This window comes from Cydia splendana, chromosome Z, assembly GCF_910591565.1.
Source record: "Cydia splendana chromosome Z, ilCydSple1.2, whole genome shotgun sequence".
NCBI classification, from domain to species: domain Eukaryota; kingdom Metazoa; phylum Arthropoda; class Insecta; order Lepidoptera; family Tortricidae; genus Cydia; species Cydia splendana.
The window spans coordinates 28,451,995-28,466,565 of NC_085987.1; the positions used below are offsets into that span (position 1 = coordinate 28,451,995).

At 38.7% G+C, this 14,571-nt stretch overlaps 1 protein-coding gene across 1 annotated transcript in view; it reads left to right on the forward strand.

Annotated features, from left to right (window-relative positions):
• The window catches only part of LOC134804909 (triple functional domain protein), a 170,114-nt gene extending 155,807 nt beyond the window's left edge, over positions 1-14,307 (forward strand). Inside the window, exons 41-45 of the mRNA XM_063778229.1 lie at positions 8,543-9,316; positions 9,499-9,777; positions 10,026-10,262; positions 10,438-10,629; positions 12,721-14,307. Coding sequence (XP_063634299.1) covers positions 8,543-9,316; positions 9,499-9,777; positions 10,026-10,262; positions 10,438-10,629; positions 12,721-12,828 — 1,590 coding nt within the window. The 3' untranslated portion in view covers positions 12,829-14,307. The remainder of the gene's footprint in view (positions 1-8,542; positions 9,317-9,498; positions 9,778-10,025; positions 10,263-10,437; positions 10,630-12,720) is intronic.
• Positions 14,308-14,571: the final 264 nt, after the last annotated feature.

Below are 14,571 nucleotides of genomic sequence, written 5' to 3' on the forward strand. Positions count from 1 at the left end.
ATGCAAATAAAGAATTTTCATTTCATTTCATTTAAAATAGCGGATGGTGGTGGGCCTAAAATACGGCGTTGCGTGAACAAGAGATTTCCTTTGGCAGGATTGGTCCTTAGGACCCAAGGATGGATTTAAGAAGTGGAGCCACCGAGATTTTTGATGTAAATTTTTAAGGGGGGGCTCTCAACTTGATCTTGATATCTATATCATTTAAGCTACTAGGCCAAGTTTGGTATCGGTTTCGTATAAATCGGGGATGCCGAATTCATTTCTGATATCATAATGACTCCATTCAGAAGTAAAAACACATAAAATATGAACAAAATACTTTTTTTTAATTCCTCTTCACGCTTAAACCGCTAAACCAATTTAGTTAAAATTTGGTACAGAGATAGTTTGAGTTCCAGGTACTTTAAATCTCAAAAATCATCCTTTAAGGGTGTGAAAAGGGAGGTGGAAATTTGTATGGGGTTTCAATAACCGCTGAACCGATTTAGATACAATTTGGTATAGAGATATTTTGAGTCCCGGGGAAGAACATCGGATAGTTTTTATTCCAAAAAAAAATACCTTAAAAATGAAAGGTAAGGTGTAGGATTGTATGGGAAATCAATAAACGCTGAACCTATTTAGATGAAATCTATGTCTACATCTTTGATTTACTTGAAAATGATACTAAACTTGACATAGAACCTAAACTTAAACAATTATTAACATCAGACGTCGCCGACGCTTAAAACCCCCCCCCCACCTGCATCAAAAATCTGGGTGGCTCCACTTCTTCAATCCATCCTTGGGTCCTAAGGACCAATCCTGCCAAAGGAAATCTCTTGTTCATGCAACGCCGTGGTTGACCTTTTTATGCTCTGAGCACACTCAACTAAAAGTCATTTAATATTTATTAACAGCTATGGCCTCGTCTATAGACTTTATTGAGAGTATCTGATTCGTCGAAACAATATACACAATATTCCTTTTCATTAAGTACCATTACATTAATTGTATATAATATGTATTATTTGTATACAGTACTTATGTATATTTTCGTATATCGGTGAGCAACCAGATCCCGTCCTGTTACGAGAAAATAATTTTGGAAGACGTTTATAGTATATGACAGTTAAAATTCACAGTTTTTGGAAACAAAGGTAAAGTTGACGAAATATAAAGTAAGCCGATCTTGTTCAAACTTGTTTGAGAGATCAGCTAACTTTATATTTCGTCAACCTTACAGCCAGCGCAGAGACAAAAATGTCAGTTAAGATTTGGTACTCATGAATCCCAGTTCTACTAAAATATTTTTTCTTTTAAATGCAGTAATGGAAAAGATTTTCTTTTTTAAATTCTTTGAAAAACACGTTTCCTCGGCCCAAATTCAAGACGTGCAGAAAATATTAATAACTGACTCATAACTTATATTTTTTTGTCAGCTTAAGTAGAGTAATAACACTAATAACCTATTAATGCGGTTTATATTGCATTAGAAGTACTTACATTATAAAAACTTAGAGTAAGACCAAGAAAAGTCTGCAGCGATTCGATTTTGATAGCCCACGCAGTGCAAGTGTTATTTATACGTCATAATTTCATAGAAGTGTGATGTTTAAAATAACGCTTGCACTGCGTGTGCTATCAAAATCGCTGCAGACTTTTCTTGGTCTAACTCTAATTATATAAACTCGGACTGAGTTCAGTATCAATTGAACGTAGTTTAGCGAAAAGGATGCATCCATAAACTATGCTATTTAAATTAATGGCTTTTGTTTTTGAATTTTTTTTAACAGATTATCGTGGATTATATCCTTTTCCCTAAACTACGTCCAATTATTGATAGAGTCGGACCAAGCTAACTCTGCATGGAATTTGCAATGACAAAGTGTGACTGTGTCATCATTAATGTCAAATTTCTATGAAAATATGACGTTTATCTCACTCTTACACTCTCTCATTTTGTTAGCTTAGACGCCTTAGACGAACTCTACATTTTTTAGCAGTTCTAAATATTATCAAAGTCTATATCAAAGAATATAATACTCACTGTCTATATATATGGCATGGAACTAGAAACAAAATCAAATCAAAAAAAAATTATGAGTTCTAAATTCAAATTGAAGGAGTATAGAATACCGAGCTATAATGGTGAACCGTAAAATACTAAGGGGTTAAGGACCTATCGAGTCTGAGCGCTTGGATGTCACGTTGCCCTTGCTATTTTGACTGCACGACTCCTATAATTCCTATAAATTATCTCTTAGGTTGTTGTCGAATACAATGGCTTGCTTTTCGTATACACTTGCGAATGATTACATCGAGGATGAATGTGTCACTGAGTTTCATATATTATATTAGTATATAAATCTCCACTGTGCCCAATGGAACTATTTATTCAGTGCATTGATAGAACTATTGTAGATAGAACTAATAATGACGTAGAGACTGGATCACGAATAATTGTTGTAGGTGACTTGAATATAAACTAAAACAAGAATAGTAACCTAACAAATTATTTTAATAAGATTGGTTTTACTCAAATGATAAATACAGTAGAATCCGCTTATAATGACACCGAAGGGAAGTGACAAATACGTCATACTAAGCGGATGTCATATAGAGCATAGTTTATTAACTTCTTCTTTTTGTTAATTTTTCCAAATTAATCTCAAATTCCTTTGTGAGAGATGAGTTTTATTAACCTTGTACCAATTATCAACTTGTTACCGAGAATCAAAACTAAAACAATTTACACGTCACGCACGCACCAACGTCCTCGCAGGGAAAGACGTGGGGACGGCCACGAAAACCAGCTAATGTGTCAGTATAACCGGACATAATTTCATAAATATAGGATTTATAGGTCATAGTAGGTATAGCTTGTAGGTTTCTAATACAGCCTGACGGCTAATCCTATTGTCTATTGTTAAGTAAAACCGCACGTGCTACTTACCTGCAAAAAAGGGTCTTAATTATTCTATTTGGCACCTGAGCGCGGGCTAGTCCAACGCTCAAAAAAACAGTGTAGGTGCGCTCTCCGATAACGCGCCTTTGTTACGCATCTCGATGACACATTTTAGACTGGTTCTGTAGCGGTCGACTCGCCGGCACTCAGTAACCAGTTTATGCAGGTGGTTGTGGCACGAGCGGTTTTACTTAACAATAGACAATAGGAATAGCCGTCGGGCTCTATTAGAAAGCTACACACTATAAGCGGTTTGTCACTAGAAGCGAAGTCATCTTATCCGAATTTGTCACAAAGAGTTTTATATGAAAGCCAAACATCGCACAGTAATTTCGTCATAGTAAGCGGTTGGTCAGTATAAGCGGAGTCATAATAAACGGACTCGACTGTAACATGTATACGACTAGAGACAGAACTTTGATTGATAATGTTTTTAGTAATATTCCGAATTCCACATTTACATATGTTGTTGAAAGTTTTTTCAGCCACCACAAACAAATTTGTCTCAGAATTAATGATATATTAAATATGTAGTAGCGAGGTCGGATAGGTCTGAGCGCGGGCAACCCCATTTCCCGCCGAGGTATGTATAGTGCTTTTCTCAAACATGCAATGAAATAAATAAAATAAAAAATCCACGAAACCCAAGTTTTATTTATAGAAAAAACTAAAAGTAAACTACACCCAAAATATAACCAACATGTACCTATATCATTATCACGCGTATGTTTTACACGAGTCGTGTATTTTTACTACCCGTATATTTTCATGTATCTTTGATTTTTTCGCCTTGTATCGGTCTAGACTGTCGTTTTCGTCACATAAGTTTACATAGTCTTTCATGTTGATATCATGTTTCACATACATCGTTATGCATGGAGTAAATAAGTATAATTTACACAGTGTTGACGAATTTGTAGTTACATTCATTTAAAATATGCCTCAAAACTGTTTCTAATAAACTGTAAGCCATTTTTCTTAGTTTCTCAAATAATAAAATTGCCATAAGCAACCATATACATACTTCGTCTTTGACTTGGCGGCAAAGGCAGCAAGTTATTAAAATCAATTCTGCTTACACTGCCAATTCCAACACCTACGATTACAATTAATATTAATTTCATTATTTCGTCGGAACTCATATTAAAGTCAAAAAATCAACAACACACCATAAATCCAATAAAACAGAATGAATATTTTTCAACTTGACCTCCATAACAATTTAAAAAATATAACTATGCGTGTTTGAGTAGACCTTTTTACCGCTAACGTTTAGATGAAATATTTTAAATGTTTTTATTTATGTAGTTAAATTTATAATTTAAAATTATATAATTATAGAATGTATTATTTATTAAGTTCATGTTGATTTTATACAAATAAAACTGCAAATTATAGCAAACATTGTTTTTTGTTTTTTTTTTTATAAGCGTAGTGGCAGAGTGTCATTACGAACCATAAAGCAAATACTGCCTCTAGTTTTTTTTAATGGATGAATGCCACGATGCTGTGTCACAAATATCTGTGAAATGAAAATTAAAAAAGAGGACTTTGCCGGCCTAGGCCTGCAAGATGTGTATGAATTAATATTCCATTAACGACCTTTTGTCCTAGCCGCACCTGAAACGTCATACTTCGCAGCCTATTATAAGGAACATAACATCAATATTTCATTGCATGTTTGAGAAAATTAATTATATCACGTTTTGATGACTATTAAACAATCTTTCAAAACATGACTACGTTTTTGAAGTGAAAACTTCTTTAGCGGCGCTGTGCACTTTTTGAGGTGGGGAAAAAATGATAAACTCGAGACAGCGTAAGGCGTCTCTCCTCTCTTTCTACCGCACGGCGAAAATGTATGCCTGAGCCTGCTGTTTCATGTAGGCGGCGGAGGGCGTTTGCGTGACGTTATGTTATGTGTGACGGACAATGTCATTGTTTTTTTATTTAAATGCCATCTAGTGAGTTTCCCTCAAACTGGTATTAATATAACTGTAGTACCAGTAGTACTCACAGTGATGTGTTTCAGTGTGGGTTTCAAGTAATGCGACGATACAACGCTAGATGGCGTTAACCTCAATTATACATAGTGCTGCAGACATTTTGCACTATATGGCCCTGTTATTAATATTTTGAGTTACAATGTCGTTGAGTTTTCACTTCTGCCGGCACTCCCGGAGTGCAACCCGTTGTTTTTTTTATTAAAAGCTTCGTCCTACATTTTATTAGCCAAACCTTTGTTAAGTTGCCAAACAGAACTTATGGACTGACTAAGTACATATGTGTTAATAGAATTCCAACCTCAGAGTTCCAATTTAAGGTTCAAATTAAATTGAATTTTCGCAAAATGTGACTCATCGTCAAATTAATCACCAAAACTTAACTACCTAATTGGGATATATTTCAGATTCTTTAGGAAAATCTTCTAATTTACTGCGCCCTAGAAAGGTTTAATACGGTTTATTCATAATGTATGTCGTAGGTAGGGTCACGTTAAATTCATAGGAATATGTTGCCCCTAAGGTGATGTAGTGACTGTTGTTAGGATTTTTGGGAAAAACTAAATGCATGTCAAGTTTCATGATTTGTGCTGATTGGGATCATACTTTTAAAATTAGTATGTTTTTATTCAGCCTGGCGTAAAACGTAGCAAGCGAATAGTCGTGTGTATTCATGATGTTAGATTGGGACCTAGTGCTCATTGCCATTCTTGCCGAAGAAGAACAAAAGACCTTTGCGATCTGTGATAGAGTTTTCAAGCAAATGCGCCTGCGGGGTGCCGACCATTCCCAGTTTTGCCTCGGTGTCTTTAGGTATGGCTTACTCTGCCGAGGAAGCTCAAAGATATCAAGTAACATGCGAAATTTGACAAAATTGTTGCGATGAAAGCTAGTTCTAGGAATATTATCGGTACTGCCGAAGAATCCCTTGCCGTGCCATGCCGATAGTGGACGCCGGGCCTAAGATTCGGCAATATGATATGTATGACGTTTTACAAGGCTTGGCTCCCACTATGGGCAAGGCACGGCACGGCTCTTTGGCAGCCTAAGGCGTACGTAAAGACGCCGAGGCAGTCTTCGGAAAACTTCTGCAGTCCTTGAGCTACTTCGGCTTCCAGAAATGCTAAGAACTCGTCGGAATGTCTAAGACACCTTGGTATGCCTGAGGACGGCTGATCCCTTGCCTTGCCATGCCGATAGTGGGCGCCGAGCCTAACTACGTCATTAGCTACAGGTCAATCTTATTGTCAATCTTTTCTTTCACCTGTCTGAGGTCTGTCTATCTGTGCCCCAATCTTGCATGTTATATTTGATCTTCTTCACGTCTTCTGATTGAGCTGAATATGACTATGTTACTTCTTTGACAATGTAATACTCTTCTTCATCCTGTTACGCCCTGCTGGGGTGTAGGGCAACTTAAACTAATAAACTTGCAACCCCATCGAGTTTGGCCTCTTAAGATCGTCTTCATGAGTAGTAGATGACTAAAGTAAAGTAGGTAACATTAAGTCATTCATAAAGTTGATATTGGATTTTTTAACAAACATTTTAGTGCTGAAATGCTAAGCTTTTTCATAAAAACTAATTTAATGTGTTAGTTTCATTGACGCTTATTCTATATTGCGAGTGTTTTTTAAATTTCTTATAATTCCTAGGCCAAGCTCAACTTAAAATAAAAAGATGTTACTTTAGTAGTCCATAGTTGCTTTTTGCACTGACAGACATGCCATTTCCGAAGCCCAAAAGTCGTTTTGACCCCTCACGTCGGATACAAAAATATATGGTAGTTATACAACTACCATATGAATATTCATACACTACGCTTAGTTATAATAATTATGTATATACGTTCTCGTATAAAAGCATAACAGGAGTCCGTGTTAACTACCTGCGTTTAAATAAAATTGTGACATTGAGGTTAATCTTAAGACCCCGTAGGTTCGTGTTCTTCTCTCACTCTCATTGAGCGTACGCGTGCTCTGGACCGCGGATATCTTTGGAAGTTATAACTAAAAAACCGGCCAAGTGCGAGTCGGACTCGCGTTTCAAGGGTTCCGTACATTACCCAATTTTTAACAATGTATTTTTTATATGTGAAACGCGAGTGAATTGCCTTTAAAAAACCCGTAGGGGTCAGATCAAAAACTAAGTAATTAGTCCGACTCACGCTTGACTGCACATTTCTAATAGATTTTCCTGTCATCTATAGGCAAATAACTATTTTGCTTATTTTTTTTTAATTTTAGACCCAGTGGTTTCGGAGATAAATGGGGGGGAATGGTCATTTTTTGTCTACTTTCTTGAATTACTCCTAAACTGTTTACCCTAAAATTATAAAAAAAAAAATATTTGAGATGTTCATAATGAGCTCTTTCATTTGATATGTAACACGATATAGTTTGAAAAATTTCTTTTTTTAATTTTCTTATTAACCCCCCAAAAGTGGCCTCCGTTTACGTTACATGTCCGTCTTTGGGTCACAAACTTACATATGTGTACCAAATTTCAACTTAATTGGTCCAGTAGTTTCAGAGAAAATAGTCTGTGACAGACGGACTGACAGACGCACGAGTGATCCTATAAGGGTTCCGTTTTTTCCTTTTGATGTACGGAACCCTAAAAAGCACCTAATCGATTCCCTCAAAAAATATTGTTTTTAATGCAATTTTCATGTTTTTAGTTTTAGTGCTAATTGTAAATTGTACCTATATTAATAAAGTTAGGTACAGTTTGTTGGTTTCCCTATTTCCAAATGGAAGAGCGGGGTCTCCCGACACAAGTATTGTTTTACTTAATGGAAGATTCCAGCCTTTTATGTTTTGTGTATTGTAAGTTAAACCGAATAAACTATTTTGTACTTTTTGTATAGTGCATACATTTTTACTTACAAGTTTTTAAAGTGCGTTTTAGACGTATGTTCGTGATTTTTTTCAATAGAGCGAAAGTCGTAAAATCAGGATTAGAATTGATGAGGTCACTAGAGAAAATCCTCAAAATTGCTAGTTAAATTTTTGGCAACCGTATTGTGATCTAAAAGGGGTAGGATTTTTCAAAAACTCCGCCCATGAATCTACGGCACCTTAAGGTATGATCAACCTTACAAGTTACGAGAAATATGGGCCTTGGTTTCCAGCACTTGACTGCTGTAATGAGGGCATTACAGTTGCTCTCCGATAGCCGTTGGCTTTTGCCGAGAAATACAAACATTACGAACTAAATGCCACCTTCATTTCAACATATATTTTGCACTTTTCTTCTTTATGCATGACTTCTTTTTAACGCTTTTATGTATTTTTTTGTTATAGGTATGATATACCAGGGAATGCATTTTATATATAGACTGTGATAGCGGGCCAATTGATCAACATGAAAGACTGCATTAAAAGTGATTTAAAATTATCTACCCGCCAAAGACTATTTATAAGTTATGTATTGATTGTAAATAAATAGCATAGAAATCATAAATGTACAGTGATTAAGAATCGACGCTTAAACCGGTGTTGGAAAACAGGGTGAGCATGCATGTGTCGCTTGTGATGTAGATTTTCGCATGCTCGGAGAAATAAAATGACCGTGTGCGTCATAACAGGGCCTGTCGAAAAGGGCGTGGGGCCTGAAGCTGCGGCGCGGCGGCGCCGGCGGTAGCGCAAGTGCCGAGCCAGGCGCTGAGGGCGTCGTCACAGAACTGCGCGCGCCCGAGCTCGCTGAGCCCGCCGCCGATGTGACCGTGCCGCCCGGCGCCTCCGCCACCATCTCTTGCCGCGCCTCGGCCACGCGCGCCCAGGCCTCCTGGCGCAAGACCGCGCCGGAAACTCGCGCGCTGCGACACGGCGGCCGGTTTGCCATTACTTTCGCTCCCGATGGCTTGGCCACTCTGACTATTCATGCGTGCCGGGCGTCCGATGCGGGTGTTTACTGCTGTTTGGTCAGTAACGAATTGGGCGGCGTTCAGAGTTCGGCGAGGCTGACCGTGGGATCAGGTGGCGCGCCCGGCGTACCCGCCGTGCGAGCGCATCCCGGTGGCGGCCTAGTCGTTCAGTGGGACGAGTCTGCGCCCGCACATCTCGAATACTGCAGAGTTGGCGAAGGGGAATGGCGACGCGCAACCGAAACGCCCGCGGCGGTACATACACTGGCACTAGAAGAGCTACCGGCGGGGCAATATAGTTTCCGGCTGGTGTGCGCGCGAAGCGGCGCGCCGGGCGGTGTATCGCCGCCGGCGGCCTGCGGTGGCGGCAGCACGTGGCAGCGCGAACAGTTTGCGCGTCGGTTCGCAGTCGAAGAAGAAATCGGCCGCGGTCGCACGGCGCGCGTTCTGGCGGCGAGAGACACTGGGACGGGGCAACGAGTTGCCCTTAAACAGGTAATTTCTCATGTTATCTTAACACCATATTTGATTTTATTCCTACTGGCGGATCATCATTCCTGACTTCTCCTTAGCTTTTTTCGCTATACAACCTCAAAGATCTCAGCATGAAAATTATGTCGTACATTTTTACCGAAATATATACATTGATAATGATGTTATGAACGGTACGGTTGTAGGTGGTGGTAGGGCGCGGATGCGACGCACGGCGCGAGTACCGGCTGTTGTCCCGCGGCGCGCACGGCGCGGTGGTGCGCGCGCTGGCGCTGTTTGGCGACGTACCGGCGCCGGGCGCGCACACGCTGGTGCTGGAGCTGGTGGGCGGCGGCGCGCTGCTGGAGTGGGCGGCGGCCACGCCCGCGCTCTACACGCAGCGCCTCGTCGCCGATCACACGCGCCAGCTGCTCTCCGCGCTCGACTGGCTGCACACCAACAACGTCGCGCATCTCGACATCAGGGTTAGTTCTCTCAGTTCATTCTATTGTCAAGGGAAATAACTTAAATTTTGAAATAAAATACGGAAAGTGTAAATCCCTTTAGTAGTTAGACTGCCCGTATATTATGTATATATACCATCTATACCTATGTATTGGGGTCGGCGCAGCTTGTCCCGGAAAGAGAAGAGTCGTGGATTGAATGGGGCCCATTACATTCCGCGACTCTGTTTCCGAACAGACTAATGAATTAATATGTATGTTATATGTAGCCGGAGAACATTCTGGTTGAGTTGTCGGGCGCACACCCGCAGCTGAAGCTAGTGGACCTGGGCTCGGCGGTGGAGCTGACGGACGGCGAGGCCAGCGCGCCGGCGGGCCGCGAGGTTCTGCCGCCCGCGCCCGCGCAGCTGGAGTTCGCGCCGCCCGAATGCGTGCTGGGCCGCCCGCCCGCGCCAGCCTGGGACGCCTGGGCGGCCGGAGTATTCCTATACGTTTTCTTGACTGGGGTACGTGGCTTTTATACAACATTTTATAGTGATGCTTTCATGTGATTGCTTCCGGTAAAATAAATAACAGTAAAACCGATTATTTTCAAAGTATGCAATTAATCAAAAGACTTTTGAAAATCCAACAAGCCTACCGCCGGAATATTTGGTAACGTTGTGATTGCGTTTATTTCAGTTGTCGCCTTTCCTGGATGAATCGATAGAGGAGACGACGGCGAACATAATCAAATGTGACTACTGTTTCCCGCCGGAGCACTGGGCCAGCATTGCGGAGGGCGCGCAGCGGCTCATCCGGGGCCTGCTCGACGCCGCGCCCGCGCGCCGCCTGCAGCCTCGCACCGCTCTCGCCGATCCCTGGTTTGATGAGGTATAACCTATTCATTCATTTCCGACTTTTCAACAATTCACTACGGTCTATAAATTGTAAATACAGATGTCAATCACAATGAAAAAATCAACGATGATCAACTCTGGCCAACGTGGGACTCGAACCCGCATCCTTGGATTGCCGGTCCTATTTCCATTGTATTTACAATTTATAAATTGTAATAATGTGGTACGTCCCACAATAAAAAAGGAAAAATATACTAACATTTAAATTCACTACGGTCTTGTCACCATTATTCTGTGCCTTGTGCTATTCGAATAATTATTTTTGATTTGAACGAATAACTCCATAAAGATCACATCAAGATTTGTTCATGATCTGGTGACAGGATGTAGGAGCAATTGAAGGTACATCTCACATTTTTAGGATTTGCGTTTTTACAGTAATGCCTTTGCCCTCCAAAATGTTTAATTTGGTTAAGGGAAAAGTTTACTGTGTTTAACCCTTATCTTGGCATTGTAACACCCGTGATACATGGAACTTTAAAAAATGTAGCAGGTTCACTTTATTACCTAACAAAATAATTCTGCCATCAATATGTCGAGCTACCCTCCTTTGTTATAGAAAAAAATAATGGACACAAGTGTCATTGTAAATTAATTAGTAATAATCCACTTGGTGCCACGGAAACAACAGATTTCGGTTCGCACTGGAAGGTTTGCATTTATTTCTTAAATTAGTATATTTTTTCCATAATCTACATTTTGATGCATTTACTATCTGTTAGTGCATACATATTTACAATGCGTTCGAATTTAAAAACATTTAATACACAGAACCTTACATGAAACTGTTATGTTTGATACATTGCCAAGAACTCAGAAATGTACATATCGAAAGGATTGTATTACATTTAATACATTGCCAAGTTGTCGTCAAAATAGTTTTACGGGTTTTTAATTTTTTTTTATATTTGTGGGGTTACAAAACATGTTTCAAGTATTAAATATTAGTTGTCATATTATTTAGTTACTGAACTTGTTACTGATTTTTTTTAAGCACTAGATGTTATTTAACTGTATATTCGTACGCTGTAGCATTATTGCTACGCCGTAGCCCGTAGCACGAAAAAATACGTGTATGGCAAAAACTGCCCCCAAAGAAAATAAATAAATAAATATTAAGGACATTTTTTACACAAATTGACTAAGCCCCACGGTAAGCTCAAGAAAGCTTGTCTTGTGGGTACTCAGACAACGATATATATAATATATAAATACTTAAATACATAGAAAACAACCATGACTCAGGAACAAATATCTGTATCATCATACAAATAAATGCCCTTACCAGGATTCGAACCCGGGAACATCGGCTTCATAGGCAGGGTCACTACCCACTAGGCCAGACCGGTCGGTCGGTCGGTGGTTAAAAGTCAAAAAAAAAATATTTTTTTTTTGACTTTTAATTATTTGTTTACATTTCATATTTTACTCAACTTTTTGCTGACGACTTTTTTTAAACTATACGGGATCAAATTTTCCGCCCATGTGATCAGGTATTCGTAGATACAATTTAAGTGTAATAGTCATCTGTTGCTTTAGATTGCGTTTAATTAACAATAAATGATATTTTTTGCATTACATGTTTTATTTTTATTCAATTGCACATTTTTCTTCTAAAAAGTAGGTAACTATTTTGTCGAGGGATTGGCATTGTATCAAATATGATACATATGATTTTCCGAATCTGGAAAATTCTGGATTTTTTCCTTATTTTTTAATAGTCTAGTATGCTCAATAGGTGGCGAAAAACTAAAAAAATGTTTATATTTAAGATATTTTAGCCTTGCCAAGATAAGGTTAAATATGAAGACAAAAACACAAGATTTCAATCTTTATGAATAGTCCATTTCCTTACCTTTAAAAATTAAGTATGCAGTTACTTAGGGTGGTATTCCACCTGTCCAATATTTGATCAAATTTGTATTTGAGTCTCAAATTTTGGGGTTTTTTTTTGGAATGGCATGGATTAGAATGTTAATAGTATATGAAGCACGTAACTGCATGGATAGTTTGTGGAGTAGTAAAATGTGCAAGCGGAGTATAATAAAGAGTAATTGTGTACCAGGCGCCTGGTCTGGCGCTGTCGGCCAGCCAGCTGAAGACGTTCCTGGAGCGGCGGCGGCCGGCGGGGCTAGCGTCCGCGCTGCACGCGCTGCGCTCGCCCGACACCTGACACGCTCGCCGACACTCGCCCGACGGAAACGACAACGAAACAAACATTATTTGTTAGGTTTCGACACTATCATTATATTCGCGGAAGAACACCATAGATTTTATCCGAAAAATGATCGTTACATAAACGCGCCAATGTTATTATTCATTTGAAAAATGCGTGCGTCTTGTATTTCGGAAGTAAATGTTTGTGAGTTTTAAAAGATAAAATGTCGGCTTGAGAGTAGTGTGCACCAGGCTGTAACCAAAAGTCCTGCGCTCGGCGCAGGCTGCATGCTCGAGAAGACTGTAATCGTTCTGTAGTCAATGTGCCCACCTGTCGTCTTTGCTATTTTAATTACTTGGCTTATTTGCAACGAGATTTCTCTCATTGTCAATAATTAAGTTAACGAGTTACAAGTTCATCTATAACGAGATTATGGTTTGAAATTCCTCGTGTAACTCGTAGTATACAACAATATATAATGTCTTGTTTATAGTATTAATTTCGTATCTATTTAGTTTGTGTGGTTTACGTAAGTGGCCGATTGTAAGGAAGTGACTGTGATTTATGCTTAATATAAATGATGCTTATTTCTAACATGTACTTTTAAACTTTTTTCCAATTGTATATAGACATTAAGATTTAGATTTATAATATTAAAATTGTCCTGTTGATGTGACCAAATGCAATTTATATTATGTATAATGTATATTATTAAAGTGGTGTATTTATCACTTAAATAAAAAATGTAGCGCAAAGCCATTTAAAAACTGAATGGATATGATTGGTGAGTGCATAGTGAATACACATAACTGTCCTAGAACTAAGCCTAATTTTTTTCACTAGGATACTGTAAGATACGCAAGATAGATACCCCACTCATTTAATTAATAGATAGATTCATACTTGTATACTGTCAACCAGAGTTCATACAAATAAAACAAAACCACAATTATCCTGATTCCAAGAGTACATCTTTGATGTTAATGTACCAGTTACGGCCACTATGCTTGTGAGGATGTGAGGTGTTTAATATTAAATATTTGTTTTGGAACTTATAATATTGAAAGTAACATAATAAGCATACAACTAATGTAACAAAATCAAATACTCAAATTTAGTCAAAGACATTATGTAATTATATTATAAATGTTATAATATTTTCATCACACTTGCTCGAAAAAGATCTTATTTCATGCAGGTGTAATGAAGAACAAAGGCCTATATTAAATTGTTCCCGCGGCAGTTAAAGGATTGTGAAAAAAGCTATAAGTAACTCCCCTAAATTATGTCACTAATTCATACGAACCAAGTAGGTACATATAAATGAGTTTACTTTTAAAATACTGACGTTTATAATTATTATGTTTTGTTTATTATGTTAAAAAATATTTAATTTGATTAATTTAATAGCCGTTTAAAATATTTTTACACAATTTTCAATCGTGGCTGCATGCCGGAAGGGTCTGTGCCTATAATGCCTAACCTGTCTAAAAATGACAATATGGCGGACAAATGTTTAAAATGTCACCGTATTTCATTTTTTCCTCGCAAGTGTGATGAAAAACATTGTGTATAACTCCAGGGGTAAGAATATTGCAAACTCGAGTTTTTAATTCACTCCAGCCTGCGGCTGTTGTGAATCTACAGACCTCGTTTCCAATAATTCACTAACCCCCCTCGTTGCACAATGTACTATTACTGTTCTAGGACTGAAAACTCCGCCTTAGCATGTTTAATAGTGTGGCAATGCAATAGCAT